This window comes from Lethenteron reissneri, chromosome 36, assembly GCF_015708825.2.
Source record: "Lethenteron reissneri isolate LAM-NWPU_2019-01 chromosome 36, ASM1570882v1, whole genome shotgun sequence".
In the NCBI taxonomy this organism is placed as follows: domain Eukaryota; kingdom Metazoa; phylum Chordata; class Hyperoartia; order Petromyzontiformes; family Petromyzontidae; genus Lethenteron; species Lethenteron reissneri.
Genome location: NC_083814.1, coordinates 10,617,490 through 10,637,953, shown reverse-complemented (window position 1 = coordinate 10,637,953; position 20,464 = coordinate 10,617,490). Strand labels below are relative to the sequence as shown.

At 45.6% G+C, this 20,464-nt stretch overlaps 1 protein-coding gene across 3 annotated transcripts in view; it reads left to right on the top strand.

Annotated features, from left to right (window-relative positions):
• The window catches only part of LOC133351122 (thyroid receptor-interacting protein 6-like), a 58,814-nt gene that overhangs the window by 11,390 nt on the left and 26,960 nt on the right, over positions 1 to 20,464 (top strand). For 2 of the 3 annotated variants that reach the window (XM_061566088.1, XM_061566089.1), the window contains exon 2: positions 3,506 to 3,760. In XM_061566088.1, the coding sequence (XP_061422072.1) occupies positions 3,532 to 3,760 (229 nt within the window). In that variant the 5' untranslated portion in view covers positions 3,506 to 3,531. Of the gene's footprint in view, positions 1 to 3,505; positions 3,761 to 14,155; positions 14,396 to 20,464 lie in introns of those variants that run through there. The other variant, XM_061566091.1, reaches the window with a different exon arrangement.

Below are 20,464 nucleotides of genomic sequence, written 5' to 3'. Positions count from 1 at the left end.
TCGCTGTGCGACGGTGGAGGAGAATGACCCTCGTCGGGTGGGCGATGGGTCCTCTGCTCTCACCATCCTGCCACCCGCTTCCCCCGCGGTAATTGTAACCAGACCGCAGGCCTGTACCGGAAAACCGCCGCGTGCCGCGCGTTTGCCCTTGTTGGGTCGTGACCGTCGTTTCCAAGAGGAGAGTCGTGAGTGTCAGTCTGCCCTCCCTCCGGTGTAAGCCGCGTGGACGTCGTTGGTTGAGGTTAGAGCTGCTCCCGTTTGTTTTTTGGAAAACCGCCAGTGGGCGGCAGCTGAACTCCGAGAAATGTTAGTGCAAGCATGGCAGCGTGTACACCCGTACACACCCCCGATCGTGATGTACTTACCAGGGTCACCCCGTAGGTTTTCACGGTTGTGCAGTATAACTAACCGGGCAAACTTTTTGGAAGCTCCCCGGTGTGAATATTTTGTCCGAAATAACATCGAAGAAAGTGGCTAACGATATTTAGCGGAATGGACGATGCTATTATCATGGGCTGGTGATAGTAAAATATATTGCTGTATTGCAGCGACCCTAGTTTTTACAAATTGTTTGCTGCTGCTTTGGCTGAGGTCAACATGCACACCTAACAATCTCAACACATTTTCTAAATAGCACTGCCTTCAAAAGTATTATCTATTTTTACATTTAACGAAGTGTTATTCATGAACATGCTGCATTTCTAGTTCTTGGAGATCGTCATAATTTTCTTTTAAGTTAGACACGGACAAAGAAATGTGCTGCTTTTCTATCGAGGTGAGGATCCACAGCCTCCGTACACACTGTCCCAACAATGTAGAAGCTCCATTATGGAGAAATAAGATTTGAAATTCGCCATCGGGAGCGATCTGCCCATGCAATTATAAATTGACGCATTCTTTTGCAAAGTATATACGCGCATAGCATTACTGCAGCGATATCACAACTCTCCTTTGCTGTGATTTGACAAAGCTTACCCTGCAATCTTGATTCGCAGTTTAATCAAAAACAGGGATCTGTTCTCAAAGCTGTCTTCAATTCCTACTGGTAGCTATCTTACAGCTTTTTTTGTGTGTGATTTATATCTATGCATTCTTGCACAAGAAATCCTCGCTAACGCTTGGGGACTCTTTAGAACGAGGGTCGAAATGAATTATTTTTTTTTCGTCCTGAATGTCTGGGAGAGCCTACCCATGATGGGGTAACTTTTCATAGATTTCAAATAAAGCTTGGCCATCATCATCATCATCAACAACACAGCTTCACAACAGACAAAAGTATACAATGTAGTAGGGTAATGGTTTCGGCAGTGGCCCTTCCCAGTAGAGAGAGGGCAGAGAGATTGAATAACTTTTGCAGTCCACACCTGATAAAAGCACAACCCTTGTGATGGAGTTGAGGCGAGTCGTGCTTGTACATGAAATAGTGTGCTTGAATCAGAAAGTGCCCTTTGCCATCTGCCACCAATGAAATGTAAGCGTCCGTTGCTCATATGAGAATTGTGCCCGTACCCGGCCTCCGCTGCAGTTGATCAGTCCGCCGCACAGTGCCGTGATTTATTTTGTTTGCAGATAGCCTGTCCGAAGAATACTTGCCGTGCTGCACTTCGTAGGCACCTCATTGCTGTAAAGCAGAAGCTCGGAACGGAAAGGTTTACTAGCGACAGGGCGGGGGGCGCGGGTGACCATTCGGTCCATCTCGCACATTCCGGCAGTAAACCACAGACAAGTTGGAAGAAACCATTGCCAATAATATCTAAGTCTCTGGTCTACCATTAGGGGAGGGTGGGGAGGGGGTATACTTGATATATATAATGCCAGTTGATTCATTTGCAGGTCACATTTGGCAATTCGGGCCACGACGCTGGCATGCACAATGGCCTGCTCTTGCAAAAGGCGTCGCGCGATCCTAGCCGTCGTCTGTTGAAGCAGCCGGCGTGTTTTTAAGAACCGTGAAACCTCTGCAATAAGCGTTGCGTGGGTGTCTCGTGTAGATTCCTTCTCGAAGCGAGACCCCCCTCCCCCCCCCGCCAATCCCCCCCCAGATCCAAGCGTCTGGTTTTAGGTGGGCATTTGCCGCCAAGCCGACCATAAAAACTCTGACCCTCAAATCTTTACGGTTGTCAACTGACAATGCCCCGCTGCAAGTTGTGATGACCGTGAGACTCGGGGGAGTGGATGTATGGGGGTCTTAGAACGACCCCGGCATAGCCGAATCGGGTTATCCACCTTTTCACGAAATGGGGGTGTCAATCCCCTCTTGGGTGTGGCAGAGAGCCCAATCTGCCCTTCCTCATCTAAACCTAGGGGCACAGTTCAATACCTATTTCTGTACACCCTGTCTACGTCGCGGTTTGTGCTCTGTCCTGGACTTATCTCCATATCTATAAAAGGCAAAGTTGTGAATGTGTGTCTGTTCAAAATGTTTAGCGTACTTCCCGACATGCAACAAACTGGAAATTTGCCATGTGGGTACTTTCCAGACTGTACACCATGCACAAATTATAAAAATACACTTTTGTTTTTTTTGGGGGGTGGGGGGGAGCTCAATAATGTATATATTTTTTGCACGGCAAGTGAGCTGTGACGTCAAATCTGTCATGTGACCCGCGCATGTGGAAGCGTAACGCAGTGTAGTGTAGTGGTTAGCGCTACGCTGCGCTACGAACCCGGCGGCCCGAGTTCGATTCCCGTTCACGGCCACCACCGGTGACGATTATTTTAACCTGTCCTGGGCCTCCCCTAGGTCGACTCCGCCTCAAACGAGTAAGTGGTGTGGTGTGGTGTGTGAACATCGCCACTGGGTAGATAAAGGCGGCCGGGCGTCGTGAAATCCAAGTCCCGGGCAAAGCCGGGTAGTAAAGCTAGTTTAAATATAAGGTGTCAAATGTAGTGGCGTTAGTCAATGGGCATGTCGTGTTTGGCGGGTTATCCTTGTGGGTACTCTCGACTGTTCCACGATGTCTGTCCAGTGTGGAAGAGGATGCCAAATACTCTCTGTGGAAGGGCTACAAAGAGCTCCCTCTGACAAAGGCTGTTCTGCCAGCAGCAGTGTGGAAAAGCAAATGCAGAACTGCATCTTTTACCTTTGGACTTTTGTCTTCACCTATGATGATGATGATGTTTATTTAGCCAGTAACAAAATTCTGAGTTCCTAGACTCTTATTAGGAGGGTCCCATGTTTTTGTGTCATCGGGTGATCCTGCTATGTGTTATCCCGAATTAGTAATTTGTCGATATTCTTTCGGCATTGGGATGTTTTGACCCAACACCAGTTACATTGGGTTTTTTTTAGTTATGGGGAAAAAACCAGGAAACCCAGAGAGAAACCCATGCAGAGTGGGGGAAGAAGATAGAACCTCCACACAAATAGGCGCCCGCGTCAGGAATTGAACCCAGGAGTTTATTGCTGCGAGGCATGAGCATTAGCACTGCACCACCCTTGCCGCCGTTCTACTTTCTTGCCTGGCAAATAATTTTTGTTTTCTCATCTCCCTCCCTTGCCAAGGCACCGAGAGCAAGAACCACGGGACCATGTCAGGACCGACCTGGATCTCGCCGAAGAATGCGACTGGCGTTGTTGTTGCCGGCGGCGTTGGTGACACCGTCACCTTGAGCTCGGCGCAGGTGGAGCATGACGCGTTCCCCTCCGTGCCGGGCGAGCACGCGCTGTCCTGCTCGGCGCCCGTGGGCTCGGGACCCCAGCGCCCGGGACCCCCCGTCGCCCCCAAACCCAAGCACAACCCCTACAAGGGCGGCACAGGTAATGCAAAAGGAGTGTGTGGACAAGGGGATATGTTTTGTTGCACAGCAATAAATCTATGAGCAGTGTGACACCCCGTGTTTAAATGTAAAGCCTGAGGAAGGAGCTCTAACAGAACTACTTCTGAGATCCCCCGTCAGCAGTAGGGTTCTCACGGTGGTGTAACACACATGCCTTGGACCTGGGTTTGTTTCCCGACTCGGGGTGCCTTTTCGTGTTGGAGTTTGGCATCCCCCTGTTTTGCGATGGGTTACCTCTGGGTTCTCAGGTTTGCTCCCAGAAGCTGTGAAACACACCTATTCAACTGGTTGTTGGTCCAAACATTCCATTGCTGAAAAAACAATATGCAAAATTCTCAATTGGGATTAGACGTATTAACATTGGCGCCCCATGCTACGAAAGCTTGACAGGACCCTCCTGAAAAAGAGTCTTGAGACTTGGCGAGGCATTCATGGGTAAACAAGCGTATGTAGATAAATAAATGATAACCCTTGATGTTAACTGCCCTGTTGCAAAGGGATCTAGGGAGAGATGGCAGCCATATGTCAGTTTGGCCATTGGGAGAGTATTCAGTAATGTAATTAGTCATACCTCTGCAACAATTGCTCTGAATGCTTATGACCAAGTTCTTACGTCTGAGGCCGTATATACAGTTTATTTACAAACGTCTGAAGGGATTTTTTGACACTGTTTTATTTGTGTTTAAGCACTATTTATTGTTTATCCTGTTTGCAGTAATTTTTGGCATGGCTTTCATGTGAACAAGTTTGTTTTCGCTCTGGTTAAATTGCACATTCCCTCTCTGCAGTGCCCTGTAACTGACGCCAGTGTCAACGACAGTCTTGGGTTGTGGTCTATGTAACTCTGGTTCTCTCTATAACTCTATTAGTCTCAATGTAACTTTACGGATTTCTCCGAGTCTCTATTTAACTGCAATGCCCTGTAACTACCGCCACTGCTGACGGTCTTTGACTGTGGTCGTCCTTGTAACAGAGCTGCTTAATTCAATGGGCCTTACCAGCTGAAATGAAGTCCTGAGCCACGGATCAAAATCAGTTGCTATGCATAGTTATGAACACATTTTATTGAGCATTCATGAATCTTATGATTTACGATACACGCACATTATAATGATACTTTGAGTTTATACAGTGTCATTCGTGCTAATATCATCCCACAACGCTGTAAATTAATTATATTATACAAGGCCCAAATGCAAGCTAATTGAATGAACAGTTCTACAAATGAGACTCCGCAAGCGAGGCTAGCAATCTCTGAAACATTGCCCGTGCCTGGTCATCGCGAGGCGTTTTTAACGGCATTGGGGAAGCGTCAGCTTTATGCAAGCTCTGCAATAAGCTCGCACAAATTTTCCAAGGAATGTGTGCGGGGTTTTTTTTTGGTGTTTTGTGCGCATGTGCCTTACGTATATGACGCCAAAACACATGCAAGACCGCCAGTGTACGAACGCATGCTTGGGTTTCAATTGCTCGCTCATGCGATGCGCTGTACAGGCACCATCATGGATACATGCTTTGGATTGTGTCCTAAGTCCCTTTGCCCAAAATTGCTGGGAAGGGTTATGGGAGATTTTCTGGTATGTTCTGCGGCAAATATATAATAATACAAATTATGCCTCAGAATAGGTGGGCGTACCCACACTTTACCCCACCACATGCATCCTGCCAATCAATTCGACTGTGCTGGACCTCTCTCTTCGACTGGTTGGACAGAAGCAACGAGGGGGGGGTATTTAAGAAAAACCTCCTTCATTGTTTCAGCTGCTACGCCTCGTAATCAAATCTAACAAGCGACCGCTGTATTTCAAGTCCAGTGCTAACAATTGCGTCATGGCAACTCCCTTAATTTCTCATTTTAAAAAAAGGCATAACGTCTTGTGTTCATTGCCTTTAATTTCTATGTTTTTAGTAAATGGGTAACCGTTTTTATGTATTTACCGGTAACATAAAAATACATTTTAGAGGCCTGACTAGTAATCGTTTTGCTGTTAACACAACTCTGATTGCTGCTTCAGGTTACATTTTATCCTGCAGTGCTGTCCGTGAAAGGGGCGCTAATCTGGCTCTCGGCATGGTTTCAAATCCAGTTAACATAATTTGCAATCCACTGTTTATCTTAAATGTTTATTTGCTAATGACACAGCCTTGCATAGCAACTACGGATACCATTTGTGAAGTGTTTACGAAAGCCAATAGGCTACTTCTTGCTCAACCTTGGTCAGCATTATACCAGCCCGTCTCTCTGTTAGTCCGTCCATTCATTGAAAAGGACCCTTTGCATATTTCCAATAAAATTACAGCCCCTTAACCAACTGCTATAAAACTTGCTGCACCGCTTGACAATTCAGCTCGCCAGATATTTGGTAGTCTATTTTTCGGGGCAAAATTGGAAACAAAACGCTTGAAAGACAAAAGCATGCGTGCCTTAGAAGAACGCGCGTGTAAAATCGCGTTCGGCTAATAAAACGGAAGCTTTTCTTAGTGCGCTGGCTTGCTAGTTTGTAACAAAGATAGCCCCGCAGGCGCTGTGGACTTGCGTGTACAGCTACTGTAAGCGTTGTTTGGCCTGGTTTTAGCGCAATTAGCCTACAGTTAAAATTCCGTGCCCGCTGGCAAGCCACTGCTGGAATCTTCATCTGTTTTGCATTCCGCGCGTGGATAAGGAGGCGAGCTGTAAGGTGTGTTCGGTGAGAATCGTTTTTCTTCACCCATTTTGGTGCTTTGACGAAATTTCCTTTTTTATTTCTCCCCAACAGACGACTGCTTTTGTATCGGGTGTAGCGATGCCCTTGCTCGTCAGATACACATCCTTGATTCTAGATCTGAAGCTTTGGTGACTGCAAGGATTCATACTCTTAGTTTTTTCGGTAAAGTCACGTAGGTAAAAAAATGAAATTAAAATTAATAAAAAATAAAATAATATAAATCACGACGTTTCAGAGGCAACACAAGTCTCCGTCATCAGATGGGACCATCACAGCCAGATTTGCTGTATCAAGTGATACAAGTGATACAGCAAATCTGGCTTGTGACTGTATCGATACAGCAAATCTGGCTGTGACGGTCCCACCTGATGACGGAGACTTGTGTTGCCTCTGAAACGTCGTGATTTTTATTATTTTATTTTTATTAATTTTTATTTCATTTTTTACTTACGTGACTTTACCGAAAAAACTAAGAGTATACACATCCTTGTTTGAACTCGCGGTACGCGCATCAAATTGTGGGCATTGGTCAATGTTTTTCGATTCGTACGTGCCGTATTCGATGGGGTTCACGTCACCCACTGCAGCCACTAGAGCTTGCTACATTCACTGCCCATGTTCGAAGGGGAATCTGTTCTTCAATCGAATTGCAACTCGACAATTCAGTGAAATCACCAGGGGATGGTTCGGTGTATTTTTACACCCCCCAATAGTCTGTCATAACAAAACACGTTGAAACTGTAGTACGTAATGGCTATAGGATATTTATATTCTGTAGCTCTAAACATGTTTTTAAGGTGACTTAATAGGCTATAATGAGTGATGAGGAAACACAAACTGTGGGGCTGTAATTTTTCTAAGTCGGGTAAAATGATTCTGCTCCTTTAACAGTTTTTCCCTTCTCCCCCCCTGACAAAATCGGACCAAAAATGGAAGTTTTTGTTTTTGACAGATGGTACCCATAGTTGACGCTTGGCCAAGGTGTTGTAACTGAGAATGTAAATGCGGCATCCCAATTTTGGGCATGCCGAGTCCACAGTCACTAATGTCAAACAAGAGGTCACACCGCTTGCTCACTTTGCCCATGGTGGATGAGATTACAAAAGGAGGGGCCCCCTTTGCGAAAACATAATTTAGCAAAAATCCAACTGTAAACAAAGCCAAAGATGGACCACCTACATGTAAACGGTGTGCTCCCGTTGAGATATTCCGCTGAAAAAGGATTTTCGTGATACATTGAATCATGTTGATTCTGTAGCTCTCTTTATCGCAGTTGTTGAGCACAGACACAAAGACTCAATGCCAAGTGGTCAGCAACACAGAGCATCGGTAATGGGATCATAGATATGAGTTGATGCTCTTCTTGAATTGAGCATGGTTATGAGAACTTGGGACACGAGGCGACGGGTTTGGGGTGGGGGGAGTGAATTCCAAATTTGAGCAGTGCAGGGAAAGAAGCGGTTGGAGAGATGTGGTTTGACCTGCCTCTTTAACCAGACTAAACAATCAGTCTGGTGAAGCTGCAGATCTAGAAATTTCCCAAGGTTTCGATGGGCGGGGGGGGGGGGTGTCCCGTAATGTCAACCCTTTTCAATATCTCAAGTATGGGGCCAAATAATGCCCCCCCTTCCCCTGGATCCCCACCACCGGGTCTGGTGGGGAAATCAACAACTGAGGTTCATAGGAAACGGTCACCATGATGGTATTAATTCTAGATTTGAAGCTTTCGTGACTGCAAGGATTCATACTCTTAGGTTTTTTCCGTAAAGTCACGTAGGGAAAAATAATTAAATAATAATTGGTAATTTTATAATAAAATTAATAGAAATAAAATAATAAATCACGACGTTTCGGAGGCAACACAAGCTTCCTTCATCAGGTGTAAAAAGGCACAGCTAAATAACTGTACAGTTATTTGTTATTGTTACAGTTATTTTGCTGTGCCTTTTTACACCTGATGAAGGAAGCTTGTGTTGCCTCTGAAACGTCGTGATTTATTCTTTAATTTCTATTATTTTTTATTTATTTTTACCTTCGTGACTTTACCGAAAAAACCTAAGTACCATGATGGTGGTGGCGATAGTCGTGTGATAAGGAGGAGACTGACCACCAGTGAGGTGAGTGAGTGACTGGAGTAAATTATGATACATATATCGAACCGTTTTAACGAATCGGGGGTTTTAGAGTTTCTAGGTATTGTATGTATTTGGGTGTTGGGACCGCGAATCGCAGCATTTCATTGAATCGTCAGGAAGGAATAGTTAGGGTGGGGGGGTAAATCATTACCCACATCGTGCTGTCCGTTATTCTTTTGTGTTTCATCGAATTCACAAAAATTTAAACCAAAGTAGCCATCTTGAACAATGTTACTTCTTCTACCTCTTTGCGGTGGCTACGCATATTATAGCAGCTGTTATGGCCAGACTTTTGCTCTTGCTCATAGAGAAACGTCGCTTCCTTTATTGAGACCGTAGGTCCACATCCTGGCCAGAGTCCATTGGGCTCCGCTCAATGCTTATTTCTTCAGGGTCGATAAAATATATACCACTCATTGGCTGCTGAACCCCAGCATTGGAAGTCGGCAGTAGTCTTCTTGGTTCTTTCGGTAAAATCACGTAGAAGGGAAATAATAAAATAAAAAAATAAAAACCTAATAAAATAATTCTCACGACGTTTCGGCCACAACTGCAAGCAGCCGTCCGAAACGTTGTAAGAATTATTTTATTATGTTTTATTTGTATTATTTTATTATTTCCCTTCTACGTGACTTTACCGAAAGAACCAAGAAGATGAATCCCTGCAGTCACGAAAGCTTTAAATCGAAATCGGCAGTAGTCGTCTGGTAGAGAAACTGGACCTTACCATAGGACTGTGGAATTTCCACTATTGGCTCCGTGACCATCAAGAGAGATGCGTAATGGCCAGCACTTTTGGGCCATGTGGACATTTATCTTTTTTTTATTTACCCAATTGCTTTATTTGATCTCTTATTTACTTGGGCTCAAGAAACTATCAGGTGAAGTGCCAGAATGCATGAATGCAACTTTTCCAAGAAAAACATTGGTCCCCCCCCTCTCCACCACTGTTTGTTTACAGAAAATTCCACACCTTAAAAGGCGGCATTTGCGAAATGGCAGTCGTGATTCGAGAAGGCTGTCGTGGGCCCGCGTCTGGTTGACAGCCGGGTTCCCTTGCATTCTCATGTGTGTGGGTCTGACTGGTCGATCCAATTGCCCCTTGGGGAAATGTTTACAAAAGTTGTTAATTCTGGTAAAGCGTAAATGTTGCCACTTGAAATAAGTAGACTGGGGAGATACGGAAAGATAAAATGTGAATTCTCAAAAGCCAAATGGTGGAATATGCACATATTGTCTGTGTGTGTGGTACTGACCGCCAGTGTTTATCCACTCAAATCGAGATTTATTTACACGTTACTTCAGCTTAAGTACAACAGGGGTAACGATTAGGATCAATATTTGCATCGGTGGCATAACTGCGTTATCACAAAACCCAACATTCAACAAAATTGATCAGCAGAAAGGCGACCATCCATTCATTCGTCTGTCGGCTCCGAGTTCGGAGGTCAAACGGGTCAACGTATGCCAGTGCTCCCTCTCGGTACAAGATGCTCTTGCGATGTCCCACGTCCCCCACCCACACTGAGCATGGTCTGCCCCTCGATTCCATCCCACACCGCCACGTTCGTCTTTGGCTTCCGCTTTGCCCTCCTGCCTTGGGTTTTCACGTGAAGACGAGTGCATAACAAAAACGGACCATCCTCTTCACTGGATGCAAAAAGCATTCCAGACGGAATGGCAGCCGCCCGCCCCCCCCCCCCCCCGCGTGTCGTTTAAAATGCATTCCGAAAGTCAGTGAGGCCCCCCCCCCCTACCACATCCACTCCCGCTTCAAAAACATACCGCTGTCGGTTGCAGGAAATGCTTTGGTGGCAGGAGCCGACTTTTTAAGGTGCCGTTTGTCGGTTTTGCATTTTTTTTTCACACACGCTTCACCCCAAAGATTGCGTTTCGCATACACGTGGGCAGGCGCTTAAATATGGGAAGAAAGTATCTTTTCGAGATATTTAATTTTTTTTACAGAACTTTGCGTGCGAGTGGTTTTCTCTTTGCTCGTGCTGCTGCAGTGAGTGGCTATAAAAGGAAATAATTTAAAGCCCCCCCACCCTCCCCCACACTTTCCACATCAGCAGTGTGCTTGTGATAAAGCTTTTGACTCATCGTCTGAGCTCCGGCGTGAATGGGAGTCTCTGTTCGAATGCTTGGCCCAGATATGGGTGAAAAAAATGTAAGCCTTATTTAGTAATGCAATACACTTGAAAGGAGCGAGGCATGCGATAATGCATGGAAATGAGACCGGGCGACTTGTAGGAAACAACAGCCATTGATCTCAATTGAAGGTGTCATGTTATAGATCTGCCCTGGCTTTCTTGCAGTTATTAGTAAAAGTGAAATAGCATTTTGTAAAGTAATAATAACAATCGTGGTTTTTTTTTTTACTCGGGAAAGCCTTGTTGAGTGTCTCTGTTTGCTGCATCGGTATGTTTGACCAGTTCTGTCAATGACCGTTTGGCATGTGGGAAGACATTTTGAGTACAACCCACCATGCACACAATGGGGGTGACACTCAAAGTTGCGTACAAATATATTAAACATTGTATGGCCATTTTATGGCCACCTCGTAGCTCAAGCCTAACAAATGCCTGGTATTTCCAGACAGTTTCCCATTCAAGTACAGCAACTATCCAGGCTCAATCTTGCTAGAATTAAGATATCCGATTTGATCAAGCGTACAGGGATTGCTTTGTCCGTAGGCATATGAATGAGTAAGTTATTCTATATGAAGTGATGGCACTTGATCTAAGCGGAACCGCTGAGTTAAATTATGTAGACCATCGCTAATTCAGCGCTGTTGACTGGAGTCTGTCATCGGAGCTCGGTCTGTTTATGAACGTTAAGTGTACGGGACTTCAAAATATTGCTGCTGCGCACGTACACACATGGGCTTGTAACGTCACACACCATGACCAGGCACCGATTTCATCCGGGCATGGTGGTGCGCGCTTCTTAGCCGGCGTTTTGGAAACGGGGATTGGTGGATCATACAGAGGTGAGACTTACAACCGCTGCGCTCGGGAGTTGGTCAGCGGATGGCAGTTCAACAAGCAGATCCGTGAACCGTCATGTGGGTGGCCCTTTGAGCGTGATGCTCTCAAATGCGCGAGTTGTTTTCTCCAGGTACCCCAGCTTCCTCCTGAAATGCAAAACGTTCCTCCCAAGTATAAGCTGCCATACTTCCTAATGCAGGAACCTGCCCCCCCCCCCCTGAAAAAGTTTAGGGGCTCGGTGATGTCCCAAATAAACAGATGACATTATTTCAAATTTTATTGCTGTGGTTTTCACACCTGATGATGATTTCTTGAGTTGCAATCGAAACGTCGTGAGAATTTTATTGTTTTTTTTTTTTTTTCTACGTGACTTTACCGAAAGAACCAAGAAAATGACATAATTCTTATGATTAACATAGGCAGGACCTGGGAGGTGTGTACGTATACTGCACCAAGCTCAGCTGCTATTGTTTCTTCATGTCTGCTGTTAATTCTCTGCAGCAATTCAACATGACCAGGTGTTAGTTGGACCATTACATCGAAGGACAGTGAGAGGCTGCTGCAGTAGCTTGGTGAGGCCTTCATCATCCAACAGCAGATTGGCCGTGGCTGAAGACGATGATTATGAGAGCAGTGCGCAAACCCAATATGCCACCACTCCCCACTGTCGCATGCTCACACGTTAACACACACACGTGCAAACGCACGCACGCCTGTGTCTGTGCACTCACGCAGTTTTGACAGCCACTCCCCCCGCTGCCGCCTCCTTGCTGCTCCTGCCCAGCAACTTTCCTGTGCCTTGCAGTCTCCCCGTATGCCCTTATTAGGACATTGCGAAGGGATCTTAGGGGCCTTGTGGTGGCAGGCTTTAGGGTGGAGGCAGCTCGCGCGTGTGTGCGCGTGTGTGTGCACAGGAATTTTTCTTTTCTTAACCCAAATCGTTTTATCTTAATGGCGCTGGTTATATATTTTTTGTTAAAGATTGTCGTTGAAGGGTCTCGCACCTCCATGTTGTCGTCTGCAAAACCAGGCATTAATGTTTGACTGTTAAAAGCAAGTGACCTGTCGCATTATGGGATTTTATCACTTCAAATACCTTAACTTCAGATAACATTGTCCGTTTTTATCAAATGGCATTTCACCGACTGCCCGGTCGGTTGGCTGTAGCGTACAAGCCCCAGTTTAAAAAAATATTCTTTGCCACCATCGCCAATCAACAAACTTGGTGAAGGTCAAGAGGTCATCGTGGCTGATCACATTGTTGCCAGCATCCCTCACCATCGCTTCCTTCTGCTAGATCTCACAGTTGTTGCAAAAGTCAACACCTGACTTCTAAGTTCTTCTCTTCAAAGTCTCATCACCACCACCACGATCATCTGGCTTTAGATTTTTCCCATTGTTACAGTTGACATGCCTTTCAAGGACCACTCACAGATGCTGACGGCTGGCTGTGTTGCCACTTAATGGACACAAACACTGCCTTACGATTCAAACGCGATATACAATGAGCTCATGTGTTGGGTTATGGATAATCTTCTGAAGTTTCCTTTCACTCTTTAATGGGTGCTTATTAAATTCCTGGATTTGTTTTAAACGAAATGTGACGAGGCTGGTTACGGAGATGAATAAATAAAAGTTTAAAGCTTTTAATTCTCTGAAAGTAAATTTTTTGCATATTTGATTGCGAGCGTTTTTATTAAGCTAAATAATAACGATTTATAAAAATGTGTACAGCCCATTGGTAAAACAGTGCTGGTTAAAGGGCCATGTCAGTCATGGGGGTTGTTAGATCATACTTCACCCTGCTGGTCACTGGGGATTTGTGAAAGTGTTAGGGGTACTGGGAACCAATTTCAGAGATCACTGGAGACTAATATTCACTGTGATCTGGACTAAAACTTGGGTCAGCAGTTTAAAGGTTGTTGTTCGAATCTCCAACCGGTGAATAGTGCCATACTAAAATTTGTGAATATACTTTTTCAAAATTATTTTAATAACATTATCACTAGATGAGAGTCTGTTAGATAACATTTTCTCGTTTTAAATATTGTATGATATTTATCACTAAGAGTAACACGGGAGAATATCAGTCTGGAGACTATAGCATACACATGCTACGTGTAGATGGGTGACCTTCTTGGCTGCGAAAATAAGGGCCTGCTGACTACTTAGAGCGGAAGTTTCTTTTCCCGAGGGAGACCTGGCGAACGTAGGTGTGCAGCAAATGGAACATTCCAGTGTGTGGGGGGAAAAAAAACCGTAATACACTGTTTCATTAGTTTCACGCGACTAATTATAAATGATGCCTTTACAGTTTGACATTACACATTATGTCAAAATGCATTACGACACAATGATGCTGAAAACGACAGTGAGGAAAAATGATGAAGGTGATGATAATTATAGTAATCATAATAACGTTGCCGCTAGCAAATTCCTCCGGCTGCGTCGTCGTCCATGCGTTCGTTCAGAAATACCGTGCCAAGCCCTCCTGTGAGCTCACTTGTGCTTCCCTCCACCACAGTTCACGCACACACACACACACACCACTGCCACCGCCACTGCCACAACCACAACAACCACCAGCACCGCCACCCCCATCCCCCACAACCCCTCACCCACACCCTGCTGGATCCAGCTGCCCCCACTCGCCTGAGCTCACTTTTCCGTGCGATCCTCGGAGCGAGTGGCCGACGCTGAGTAGGCGTCCCCGTCTTTGTAAGCGAGCGCTGGGTGCCACGGAAGCTGCACGGCCGTCGGCTTCAAGAGGAGTTCTCCGTCTCAGGTATTGGAAGCTTTTGTTGGTGCAGAGACCGCCTCTACTCGTCTGTCTGTCCGTCCATGCGTCCTTCCTTCCTTCCTTACCCCCCTTCACTCCAACTAGTCCCCCTTTCAAGCTCTGTAACTCGACTTTTGGGGTGAGCTACGATGTGATGTGATATCGGTGGGGCCCAGTTTGTGAAAACAGTACTGTGAGTCGAAGAGGCCTGTAACAATTCTTCGATTGAAGTGTGTTCCCATGCTCGCTTTTCATAATGCATTTAAACACGAGTGTGAGAATGGCTTGTGGTATTTCTAATGCGAGGCAAATGGTATGCAGTGTTTTGCCTTTCGGCATAGAGGTTGCGGAATGGATAAGACCGTGAACGGGCAAAACAAGAGGGCAGATGATAACACACGACAGTACTGTGTAAATTATATACACAGCACAGACGAGCCAGTATAGAAGGCGGTGAAATGTGAAACACAGTAACAACGACAGTACACACTTAGAAAGCAGCCGGGTCACAGACCAGACGAGAAACAACATCGCCTATAGACGAGACATTCCAAAGGAGGAAAAAAACGGAATTGATTCTTGGATCGAATCGTAACCATGAAATTGTGAGAGTGTGGGAGTTGTGGGGGGGTCAGGGGTGGGCGCAGTGAATTTTCACTTGCACAGTGAGAAGATGGCATGCGATTGAACCAAACTTCCCATAATCACAAACGTTCTATAAATCATCAATGAAGTAGCTGTCACTGGGGGAGCAGCATTTGCGCTCACACAAGAAGCCTGCATTGCTCCGCTGCCCATCAGTTTGGAAACGCAATCGGCCAGGGTCTGCGTACGTCTGCACGTGTCTGTGTGTGAGACTCATCTCACTTAGTAGTAGGAGGAGGAGGAGGGGGCAGGGGGGAACGGAACAGATGTGGGCCCCAAGGAAGTTGCAATTGGCCCAAGGGCAAGACGGAGTGGAGAGGGCTCTGTGCAAATGGGAGCTGTGGGAGCCCCAGAGATGTAAACACAGAGGGAGCAAACACATGTAGAGACAAGACACGGTGTGAGAGGAGACGCAATGAGAAGGACATGGAGCGAGAGCCGGAGGCATAGAGAGAGACTCGGGCAGCCGCAGAGACGGACAGATGCAGACATAGAGGGAAACAGAAATACATGAAGACAGACATAGGCCTAAAGATAGGTAGACAAAGTTCCCCACTGTATAACTTTTCTATGCTGTTGGGGCAAGTGTTGTTAGCAAGCATACACAAAGACAGACACAGTTTGAGAGAGGGGAACAGATGTATCGAGGCAGACAGACGCACATGGAAGAGCCACAGAGGCAGACAAATACACAGATACAGACACACTGGCGTAGTGGCAGACATAAACACAAATACAGACACAGAATCTGACACATGGCCCTCAAATACAACACCATCCCCCCCCCCCACCCTTCCTTTGGCCCCCCGAGTACTTACGGTGCCTGAATTCATACTGCGCGACCACCCTCGCTTAAGTTGGAACTTATCTTTTATTAACTTTATTTAGGAGTGCAGCATTGAACAACGGGCTCGTGTTCAGCTGGGCTACATTCTGCACGCTTTAACTATTATACCGGTGGAATAGAGAGAGCCCTGTGTGTGCGTGTGTGTGCGGCTTTGCTTGAATGCTCCGAGGAAAGTTATTGTGTCTTCAAACAAAATGGTCGTAAAGAATGTGACTGTGCCTGCAGGACTGTACGTAACAAGCAATGCCTTACACAGCAGCAGCAGCAGCCCTTGGCCCCCCTCCCTGTGCCCAATGCTGTCCTGTCTCCTTAGCCGCTGTGTGTCAGAGCCTCCGCTATTAATTGTGGATTCCAAAACTGGAAATTTCTTGAGATGCGTTCTTTTCGGGGTGCATTCCTATCGAACTCTCGGACCAATCTCCTTCATCTTCTCTCATGGGTCTCACCCGAATGCAAACACATCTAGTGCAATTGTGTTACGATGATTAAAGCTGGTGGAAGACGAATAAAACCGTTAAGTGAAGTAAACTTGTGCCGGACATGTCACACTTGCGAATATGCATGCCAAAGAGAAATGGGCTCGTGTGCAGGTGCTTGGTGAACTGGTTTTACTGCGGGGAGACCTTCATCCAGCAGTGGATCGACCATGGCTAGCTGCTGCTGCTACTGATGATGATGGTGGTGGCTGATAATGATGAACTATCCCATGGTACAAGGGCTTCATGTTGTGGATAATTGCGGATAAACACATGGCAAAAGAATGTGCAGCGGGAGGTTTTTTTTAACAACACATTAATGCTAAGTTTAAACCGAGTCGTGATCTCTAACCGGGGATGCCTTTACAAGTGCTGCGTTGTTGCTTGCCATGGCAAGTTTTGCAAGCAGCCACACAGGGCTTCCTATATATGGTCTGGCTGTGTTGCCGGACACAGTAAATATGTGTGCGTATGTCACATCCGTCACGAATGCTTTACCCCGCTCGTGTTTTCCCCGGATCTGCATAATAAATACACAGACGAGTCCTCTGTTTCACGACGACAAAGCAAAGATAACGTTTCCGTTTCTAACCCGCGATGGACTGCGTAGAACCAATGATTTGCGGTAGGTTCAGTAGGTCCGTGGACCAAATTGCTCTTATTTTTAGTTGCCGAGACGCCATAATCGGGGAATTGAAAGGGTTTATTCTCTTGCAACGCTGTTTAAATATTTATTATCTGGCTTGCCTCGCATGCAAGTGGGTCAGCTTGCTAGCCGGTGTCCAATTTTCTATCCATGGGAGGGTGTCACGTTGCATTCTGTGATTTCGTTTTAACGGGCTGTTGCCTGCATGTGAAATGCATCTGTTTAACCTACCAGGTTCGTGATGAATAATTTCACCCCGGCAAAGTGCTGGTTATTCAAATGAAAGATATATTAGAGAATTGATAATAGGATGCATAGATATGTTATGCATCCTTCCAAAAAATACTTAATAATATTGTTAGACTGCATTGGCAGCGGGGTACACAAGCACAAATAACAAAAACGGTTTTTACGTGCATCAATAACACTGCCTTTATAAAGAAAAAGTATATCCAGCAATATTCCGATTTACGTCGGGGATGCGTTCCTGAAAGGTGCAGCGTCAAATATCGAAATGACGTCAATCACAGCAATTCACAGGGGTGGTAGGTGGAGGCGAGGGTTTTGAGAGGTGACGGATACGACGATGATGCTGTCAGCGACGTGAGTGTCGGGGTTGAGGCGACGCAAATCGGGCAGCTGTGTTAATAAAGCGACGATGTATTTTCGAAACGACGTAGAAGGGGGAGACGTCAATCGGAATATGACTGTAATCGGTTGTTTCAAGCAGCGGCCCTTATCTGCTTTAAAGGTCACCATTTGGCCTGGCCCACTGATCGTACACCCCCCACTATTGCCTGAAACGTCGCCAATTATATGTATTTTTTTCGCTTAAAGCAGTGTTATTGATGAATGTTAGTTTGAGCTGTGCACAGAATAAACGTGTATTCATTCTATTTTCTTTTGTATAAACGAATTTAGGCCTCGGTCATTTTGTTTAAGTTGAGATGAGTTACTCAGTTATTTGGCAATTGGTTGACAAAGAACTGCAAAATATATTCCTTTTTAATTTATAATTGTAAGCCTGTAAAAAAAAAACGTAGTCATCTTAGCACCAACGCCAGTATTGGCCACTTAGTTACTTGGCTTATTTGAATATAACCAGGGCATTTTGTTGAACTAAAATCCGAATGATTTCTCCTACTTTCTTAACGGAATCCCAGTGATCTTTAAGGTTTTTTCTCTCTGCTCGTTTTGTAAAGAAAGAACGCCCGTTATGGTGGTGTCGCCGCCTTAACAGCTCTCGCGAGCCCCCTCATTTCCTTAGAAATCGTTGGTGAGTGATCTACGTTGTGAAATCTGGTGACGGCACGCTCTAGGAATGTTGGTCAGAGCTACAGTTCACCTCTGACATGGTTAGAATACAGCCGCTCGGCATTGTTGGAGCCATTGTGACTGCACTGCGAGCATTTCCTGCAGAGGGCGGGGGTGGGTGTCATATGAAAAACCGCACTGTCGTCAAGTATGGCAGCAGTGTGCCTGTGTCGTTAGCCAACTTATGATCCCGCTTGCTTGGGTTTGATTCCTGGCCAGCTACATTATTCTGCAATTATATTCTTGGGTCTTTCGGTAAAGTTGCGTAGAAGGGAAATAATAATATAATACAAATAAAACCTAATTAGATAGAATTATCACGACGTTTCGGCCACAACGCAAGCAGCCATCCTCATGTGGCCGAAACGTCGTGAGAATTTTATCTTATTATGTTGTATTTTTTATTATTTTATTATTTCCCTTCTACGTGACTTTACCGAAAGAACCAAAAATATGAATCCATGCAGTCACGAATGCTTTAAATCGAAATATTCTGCAATTAGTGTCCGAATTTTTGTCCACGAGAAGTTTTGCAGACACTTTAAATTAATTTTCTTCTTCACAACGCACGGTAGTTTTTAACTGTCCATTACACAACTTTGAAGATTAGTGAATGCAAAACAGTTACTTGCTTTAATGGATGTTTTGTAAATCAAATATCACAGCACTTTTAGAGAAGTTTTTATTGAGATAAAAACATGTTGATGCATAATGTCCCGGCATAACATGGTCTGCAGGTCAAAGGTTGGGGCTACTTTTGTAGAAAACCTGACCCATGAATTTAAATTATAATTTAGTTTTTTTATAAATTGCCTCTTGTATCTCGATTGTTCTGTCGGGATGATGTCATAAGATAAATAATCCATTTAGATCCCATTTCAGAGCAGTGCATCCCTTCATGTTAAAGAAGTGCATTTCACAGAGCTACCTGCGAGGTCAAGTCACTAGCAGTACTTTCCCACCCACTATGCAAATTACATTGTTCATCGCATGACCGTCAAATTCGATACTTGATTATCAGAGCTGGAATTTAGCCAAATTAAGTGCAGAACCAAGTTTAATGTAATGCTTTTTTACGTAGGCATTGGTGACCATCCTTACTTAGACCATCAACTCGCTACAATTGAGAACCCGATGTAATCACAGGTGGTTGCCTGGATTCAAACCCAGAATCTGAGCGATTTGCAGCTCGGCATTTTGACCTCTATACTCTTTGGTTCTTTCAAACTGCCTCAGCAGCAGACCATGCTTTCCCACCTGTTGACGGACGCTTGTGTTGTGCACCCGAACGTCGTGATTAATTTTATACCTTCGTGACTTTACCGAAAGAACCAGAGAGTATGGATTCCTGCAGTCACGAAAGCTTCAAATCAAGATTCTGACCTCTATTCCACTTCTTGTTATTAAATTTTGGCGATGAAATGCATATATTATGGCCCATAATATGACAAGACAGCACACAACTAAAAGCTAACAATTGTGTAGTGACTGGGAAATTTCACTGTGTGGTGCCGGGCCTGTGAGGCCACGGCGGTATGTCGACTTGTGTGTACACCCCGGACACGGGGTGTAGTACCGAGCCCTAGTGGGGGCTTGGGTGAGCGCTGGTTAAGTGCCGTTGTACCACGCACAGCTCCCGTTGACAGAGCTGAGAGAGTGTCAGCCAGCTGGGGTTACGTTTGGGGCATGACACTCTGGCTGACCTGGGGTCATGTGACCAGATGATACTGGAGGGGGGCCACCGGTGGAGGGGGCCAATGGATGGTCACATGGTCCGGGGGGAATTGTCGAGAACCTTCGGGCAAGGGGGCGAGAGAGATCGAGAAGGTGGGTGGGGCGAGAGGCGGAGCCAGCCCCAGCCCGGCCCAATATAAGGGGGGGGACCCTGTGAGGGGCTTGGGGCTTTTACTGTTGGAGAGGCAAGAGATGCACGTCAAGCTTGAAGAAGCCTCCAGCGACGCGGTCCGGGACCCAGCTTGTGGGCCGGACCGGGATAGCGGAACCGTGTCTAGTTCCGCCAGTAGCGTTGTTAGTTGGGTGGTCACCACCCGAGAGTGTTGTGCTAATAGCCTGGAGTATGTTGTGCTAATAGTTTAATAAAACGTGTTGCTCCCTAAGACAACGTCCACGACTCAGTTGGACTCGCT